Raw genomic sequence first — 8,005 nt, 5'->3', positions numbered from 1 at the left:
GTTAGCATCAGATAATGTCTTGTTTGCATATTTAAACATTTAATACGGTACATTAATGAACTGTAGACACTTCATAGTGATATCTATTAGTTACTCTGTTCACATGTAAATTGGATTACTGAAAATACAAAAATAGTTATGCATTAAAAACAACCAACAATGCTTAAAATATCAAAAGTTAAATCAGGAAAATGTGAGTTTTAAACTCTAATTGTATTGGGTAATTGTTACTGCTAGATTAACTTGTATATATAATTGAGTAGTCATTTAACATCAGTGCTGGACGGAGGCTTCAGAGCCATCTAGTGGCGCTAAAGCTCCATTGACCTTTGATAAGCAGATGTTTAGAGCTAACATAAGCTTCCTTTTTAAGACTCTTTTTTTGAGGGGTATGACGATTATGATACTTATTATATTTATGAATGAAAGCTGTAATAAGATAAATCAAAATTTGGATTATGTTTTCCGTTTCTTTTCTCACATTTCACATCATGTATCAGTTTTGCATTATGGCCACGTGCAGCGTTTATAAAATGCAATAAATAATTGTGGCCAAAAAGGAAGTCAGAAAGTACAATCATAAAAAGATACAGACAGCATTCAGGTAATAGATCTTCATTAAAGGATTAAAGAAACTACATAATCAAAACCTGCAGACACATTTGATAAGACGGTGTAAGAGTGCAGTTTGTCATCATTTCCTGACACAGGATATGTTCGATCATATCTGGAGATCTGTCAGAGCGGATGAATACAAATCTGATGTTGTGTGTACAGAGTGGCGGACGTGTAAACAGGAGACGCAGCAAATCAGTAACAGAGCTGCTGAGCTCAGCTGACAATTGGACTGGAACTTTTTATCACACACACACACACACACACACACACACACACACACACACACACACACACACACACACACACACACACACACACACACACACACAGATCCATTCTGGCATCCACTGTCGCTGATCAAGCAGTTTCTGAGAACGCAAACAACCACTGCAAAAAATAAAGTCCAGCCGTAGAGGTCATTTGGACAAAAGTCGAAAAACTGGACTTCTTTATTTGGATAAAAGAAGTACTAATGGGGTTTTAGTTGCAAATGTAATTACATCAACAATGAGATCATGCAAAATAGTTTAAAGAATACTGCAGAAATATGTGTTTTGCTATGTTGATTGTGCTTTAATGAACTAATTCAAAGTGTTCTCGTGCAGTCCTGTACAATCATAAGCTGCAGACAGACGTACTTTCTAGAGAGTTAAGATGATTGACAGTTTTGTGACTCAACCACAATGCAGCAAAATATAACCTTCCGTCTTCTTTGTCCATTTTTGGATATAAATTCCTACCACAGCAATGTTTTTTAGACTGTTAACCACTGTATAACATGCTGACTGCTGGCCTATGAATACACTAAATACCAGACTTAATACATAGTCAGGTGGCGTGCTTCGTGATCGCTCTGCAGCGAATGGTAATGAAGTTGAAAGAGATCAAAGCGGTATTAAGAGTGGAGGGACTGCTTCGCCACCCACTGAGATGAATGCACTTTGGAGCAGTCATGTGTGACGTGGATTAAACCAAACATGCTGCAGCAAAACGAGAGGAAGTACAGTATTTCTTGTCCGGACAAAAGAGTTCTGATTATTAATGTTATGTACAGTTTTAAAGGACAACGGCACCTTCAGATTCTCTCAAATCCAATCTTTGTGATAATAAATCATATTATCTTGAGAAGTAATAGTGTTTGTACTCGTTTTGTAAAGGAATCTGGACTCTAAATGATTATGAAATTCACATTAAATTGCAATTGTGTCATATTTGCCAATACATTTTGGGTAAACTAAGTACAATATGATTTGCATGTTGCTTTAAGTTATGAATGACCAAATTAATATCATAAAACTGTATAATTTAATATATTAGGTAAGATCTTTTATGGTTTATTCTCAAACTAATTAAGGTAGTCTAAAAGAATACCTAAATAATCTTAGTAATGTTATCTAAAATAGTTAATCTTGTTTTATTATTTTATGTATTTATTAGCCTGCTTTTTAAGGAATGGCAGCTCTGGCTCTTTAAGAGATCTGTGGAGACATGAATGAACAGCAGCCATTCATAAAAAACAAAAAACAGGGACGGACGTCAGAGCAGTCTTGAAGATGATTGGCTATTCCTTTGAGTGACGTGGTGTTCTAGCCAATGGGAAGGCAGTGCTGGGCTCGGGGTTTAGTTCCAGAGATCAGACCTCTTCATTGAGAAAAATCCACAGCCGAGTTTTTATCCGAAGAGCTGCAGGGGATGTAGGGAAGAGGAAATCTTGGTTTTTAAAACACCGACGACAAACTTCAGATATCAAGTGAGTGCTGCGTTATTACTACTACATCACGTTGTACGAACTAGATGCTTGGAGTTGTTTTCGCGTTGTTTTCTTGCATCATTGCTGTGTGGAGCAGATACGAGCTAAGAGGCGAACGCCATTTTCTGGGAAAATCAAAGGCAACATTGCGTCCATTTTTCCCGCATCTGTCAGCACTGCAGGGTGGCATTTCTGTCTGCAGCAGCTGTCTTTATGGTCTGTTAGCATCGTGAATATTTATCTGTGCTCTGTTGTACATTTTCTCAATGGTTAGCCCCCCCTTCACCCCCCCACCCCCTTCTTCTGCAAAGGCTCAAGTTTCACTTCATTGAGAAAAACAAGGAGGTCTCACGATGCCTTGCGTCACTCCAAAAACTCCATTCACAAATCTTTACAATTCGTTTTATTTAAAGTCAGGTTGAAAACACCACGAACCAAAGTCATGTAGTTTATCTTGGTGTTGATGTCATTAAAGCAAATGGAGTACACTTCAAATTGACCTTTTGACTTGTTTCTAACGCCCTGTTATAAGAACAATAGCAGTTGTAGCGAGGTGTTGTTTACCTACGGAAGCCCTCTGCATTCATCAAAGGACGTGTGACTTCCGTATGAGGTAATCACCATCTAACAGTTAAAAGATAAGGGTTTGAGAACTTCTATCTCCTATTATAATACTGACTTTAACTCGTGTTTGGTTAGAGAAAGATTAGTAACGGCAATCCTTTTAAAGTATCCTGACCTTGTGAAATCAATCTCAACTCAAAGCTCTACTTTTCATCAGCTTTAAACCAGATTTCACTGTCCTCATTATGTGTTGACACTTGCATCAGCTCCATTAACTTGTTAAAACTGTACAAATATGGTTAAAAGCTCAGAAAAAGATGGCAAGTGTCAGAGAATGATTAAATGTTTCATCACAAATGGTCATATTTATCATTTAAAGCCTGTATATAATCGAAAAAGAAATCATGTGTCATGTAATCTTCAGGATATTTCCCCAAAATGTGAGACTATTCCTTAAAATATCTTCCTATAATTTGATCTGTTGCCTCCAACTAATCCCCTGCAGACTGGAAAGCTTCACCTGAGTATATTATGTCATTTTAACCACTAAAAAAACAATTTCTCATGCTTTTGCTGATGCTTGTATCATTCCTTTTTGTGACGTAAAGAAAGCATTTACTCAAACCACATATTCAGCGATACCACTTTGTAAATACATGGTAAGGTCACTACAGTACAGACAGACAGACAGAAGGAGAAAACAAGGCATCACATTTGTATTGCACCATACAGCTGCTTTCTGTGTATCCCCTTAAAACCAGCCTCACTACTCGAACATGTTTGAAGCGTATTTCCTTCTGCGGCGCGTCTACATGATTTAACATACAGGAAGTTGCATAACGCTGTAATGACAACAAGGCTTTTATAGCCACTGTAAATCCTGCTGCTGTGGGGCCAGGATGTAAAGAGGTACATTGGTAGAGATGATTACATTACATTACATGACATGTCAATTGTTAGACGCTTTTATCCAAAGCAACTTTCATACTCAATACTGTGGGCAATCCCCACACGAGCAATTTGGGGTGAAGTGTCTCAGGGACACAACGACATGCTGACCGCAGTGGGGTTTGAACCTGTGATTCCCTCATCCCAACACCAACACCAACGCACAACCCACTGCACCACACGCCTCCCATGATCAAGCTAATTGTGCCCTAAAATGTCTCTAATATTTCCTCCCATTCCCTTATTGTTCCAGGGTGAAGACTCCTGCAACATGGACGGCTTCTACGACCAGCAGGTCCCCTTTGTGGTCCCTGAGAGTGTGAGTCCTCTGCTTCACTTCTCTGATGTTTAACTTTATGATTTATGTTGACTAAACAGTTTTTCTTTTTTCTTTTTAAATGTAGAAATGTCCCGTAGAGGGAGCAGAGAGATGTTTCAGCGACAGGAAGAGGAAGTTCATGGATACAGAGCTGGCTCAGGACACAGAAGGTGGGCTCATCATGTCCACATGTCAAAGTGTTTACTGCGTCAGTGGTTACACAACACAGTAGGAGAGAGAGAGAGATTCGGAAACATGTTGTCACTTTGGAAACGTCAATATTCATTTTGGCTTATAACTGACTTTCAGAGCTCTTTCAAGACCTGATCCAGCTCCAGGAAATATGGATCGCAGAAGGTGAGAGCTGCAAGAATCATGACACAAAACACACAACTTCTCCATCAAAAACTGTATGAACTTCTCTGATTAAAGCAGTGTTGTGTCACCCCTTCAAAAGGCAAGACACTACAGGCAGAGACGTTTATTTTGTTGTCTATTTACCTCTGCAGAATTCTCATGTGTTCTCAGAAAGTTAGCATTAGATTAAGCCTCATTTGTGCATATTTATACATTACTTTTAAGAAGTTCAAAGTTAGTTGTATTTAGTTATGTCTTGCAAAGAATAGTTTAACAATACTTCAATCAGGAGAGACGGATTTGATGTAAGAATACATATTTATTGCAGAGATACACAAATTAATGTAATGGTGATTTTGGCCCCGTTGTGCAGGAAGTATCATTCGGGAGGGGAGAACCGATCCGATGAAACCCCCTGGTGGTGGTGAATGGATAGTTGGGTTCGGTCTGAAGGGGAGGGGCTTAGCTTGACCCTGGTGGTGGTAAATGGATGGTTGGGGTCGGTCTGAAGGGGAGGGGCTTAGCTTGACCCTGGTGGTGGTGAATGGATAGTTGGGTTTCGTCTGAAGGGGAGGGGCTTAGCTTGACCCTGGTGGTGGTGAATGGATAGTTGGGTTTCGTCTGAAGGGGAGGGGCTTAGCTTGACCCTGGTGGTGGTGAATGGATAGTTGGGGTCGGTCTGAAGGGGAGGGGCTTAGCTTGACCCTGGTGGTGGTGAATGGATAGTTGGGTTTTGTCTGAAGGGGAGGGGCTTAGCTTGACCCTGGTGGTGGTGAATGGATAGTTGGGTTGGGTCTGAAGGGGAGGGGCTTAGCTTGACCCTGGTGGTGGTGAATGGGATGGTTGGGTTTGGTTTGAAGGGGAGGGGCTTAGCTTGACCCTGGTGGTGGTGAATGGATAGTGGGGTTCGGTCTGAAGGGGAGGGGCTTAGCTTGACCCTGGTGGTGGTGAATGGATAGTTGGGTCGGGTCTGAAGGGGAGGGGCTTAGCTTGACCCTGGTGGTGGTGAATGGATAGTTGGGTTCGGTCTGAAGGGGAGGGGCTTAGCTTGACCCTGGTGGTGGTGAATGGATAGTTGGGGTCGTTCTGAAGGGGAGGGGCTTAGCTTGACCCTGGATTCAGAGGGACAGGAGGTGAAAAGGGGTGGAGGAGGGTTGCATAGAGTCACCTGAAATGACAGCTGTCAGAGGGGAGAGAGCAGACTTAAAAGGTTTGGCTATGATAGGCTCTTGGGAATAGAGCGAAGTGATTGGTTAAGCTGGAGAGTGACGCCCCCGATCACTTATTGAGAGGAAAGAGAGTATACATCGGAATAGTAAATGAAGAGTAGAGACGTTCTTCCTGGTTGAACTTACGCTGAGCTTCATTTGTCTCTTTTACTGGTTTCTCATATTTACCTGACGAGAAGTCCTTTCACACCGTGTCTTCCCTCTCTTACAGCTCAGGTTCCCGATGACGAGCAGTTTGTCCCAGACTTCCAGTCCAATAAGTGTGAGTATCTCCTCCTCTCATACAAAAATCGTGAAATGTATAGAAATCTTATCTAAAGAAAGTACTTAAATTTGACTTTAAATAGCAGAATAACCATTAAAGTCTTTTGCCATTCTGCTAATACATGTAAGGTGTATTTCTATGTTGGATTTATTGGTTGTGTCAGATCATACAATCAACCCTATTTGAACCAGATCAGATGTTTTAGCACTTAATCTGAATCTGTAAACAACTACAACGGTCAGATAAACATCGCCCATATATCGTAGTACAAGTAAGTTGCATTGCATTTAAATACTGAATACAAATACCTCATTAGTGCACTGATTTGTCTGTTAATTATTCCTACTATCAGTGTTCCCTGGCAGCTCAGTGTTTGACCCTCAGACAGAACATCAGTGCATCTGTGCCAGGCACATGATGGCGGTCACATGGTGCAGGAAATGGCTCCACTTGCACCTTTTTAAAAATAAAGATGTCACAGATAAGAGCTCTCTATGCGGGAATGAAACATTTAGTGCAGCTGCCAAACACGTAGCACTGTATTTATTACTGCGACTCCCGGACGGACAATAAATCTGACAGATTGATTATACGTGGAAACATGGTGAAGAGTCCTGGAAAACTGAGATAGGGTGTACTGTGCGCATTGTAAGCAACAATCTGGTATCATTATTACTATCTTTAATAACACTAATACACCAATTTACACATTTTCACATATTTATTGTTTTCATTTATTGTGGTACAATGTGCACGTTTAACTGAATATTTTTACTTTAACATCCTATGTCTATATACGTAATTTGTATTCTATTTTATTTGTTTCTTTATTGAACATTTTCAGTGTAATATCCCATGTTAATATGCGCTCTTTAAATTATATTTTATTTTTCCATTACACATTTTTAATCTGAAATCTAGCGTAGACACTTTTTTAATTATATTTTTATAGCAAATTTTTTTAGCACTAAATCCTATGTTTATATACATATTTTACACTTTTTATTGTGTTTTATTCTAAAGTAAGCAGCTTTCATTAAACCCAATTCCTCCCAGGGCTGAATAAACAATTCTGATTCATATAGGAGGCTTTCTTTCCTCTGGTTTCACACTAACATTTGAGCCGCAGTGAATATTTATTTGATGTGTTTCAGTGATGTTTCATGGACCTCCTCTGAGCAAGGTGAAGCGAGAGCACAGCCCGTCTCCCTGCAGGACGCCTCACGCTGACATGTGCCTTTACAGCTACAGGTAGTGTGTGTGTGTGTGTGTGTGTGTGTGTGTGTGTGTGTGTGTGTGTGTGTGTGTGTGTGTGTGTGTGTGTGTGTGTGTGTGTGTGTGTGTGTGTGTGTGTGTGTTTGTTCAGACTGGAGAAGATGAGTGATTTAAAAGATGAGGAAGAGGACACACCTTCAGTCTCCGGCTGTCTGTCTCTGAAGAGTGACCGGTCTAAAGGCTTATCTCCAAACTTCAGTAATGACCCTGGACCCTCAGACACAAAGTAAGAGTTTCTGCTGTAAACTGAAGTATGATTTTCGTCTCGGTGGACAGCCGCCCATTTGTAGGAGGACTCGACGTCTTGCCCAGAGAGTCATGTGTGACTCAATACACAAAAAATTACCCACAGACTACATACTATGAGGAATACTCGGCAGGTGATCTAGAACCAACTATACGAGTAGGTCTAATTGTGTCGTCGGGTACCTTGTATTGGAGGGCTTACGAGGTAACGCGCTCCGAGCCCCGTCTTTAACGACGCGCTAAACGCGTAATAACTGGGAATTATAGGCTGCGTTACACAACTTGACGTAAAGGCGACGTGTACTGAACGACAAATTGATCAAAATATCAGGCAACGTCAAACGGGCACTACTTCCCGTTTTGGCTTGACAGGTACTTTTTACTTTGTTCCGGTTGTGTTGACACCGCCCGCGCGCGCTCGTCCTTTTTCGCCT

At 40.8% G+C, this 8,005-nt stretch overlaps 1 protein-coding gene across 1 annotated transcript; it reads left to right on the top strand.

Moving 5' to 3' along the window:
- Positions 1-2,272: 2,272 nt before the first annotated feature.
- Positions 2,273-7,332, top strand: LOC104950902 (ETS translocation variant 5-like). The gene is made up of 6 exons (XM_010777497.1): positions 2,273-2,368; positions 4,134-4,199; positions 4,285-4,369; positions 4,509-4,556; positions 5,997-6,047; positions 7,205-7,332. Exons 2-6 carry the CDS (start codon positions 4,152-4,154, stop codon positions 7,303-7,305), a joined length of 333 nt encoding a protein of 110 aa, XP_010775799.1. The 5' UTR covers positions 2,273-2,368; positions 4,134-4,151; the 3' UTR covers positions 7,306-7,332.
- The last annotated feature ends 673 nt before the right edge of the window (positions 7,333-8,005 follow it).

The sequence above is a fragment of the Notothenia coriiceps genome, unplaced genomic scaffold, assembly GCF_000735185.1.
Source record: "Notothenia coriiceps isolate Sejong01 unplaced genomic scaffold, NC01 NC01_scaffold00018249, whole genome shotgun sequence".
Classification (NCBI taxonomy): domain Eukaryota; kingdom Metazoa; phylum Chordata; class Actinopteri; order Perciformes; family Nototheniidae; genus Notothenia; species Notothenia coriiceps.
Note: the sequence above shows the minus strand (reverse complement) of the source record. Positions and strands in the feature narration are given on the sequence as shown.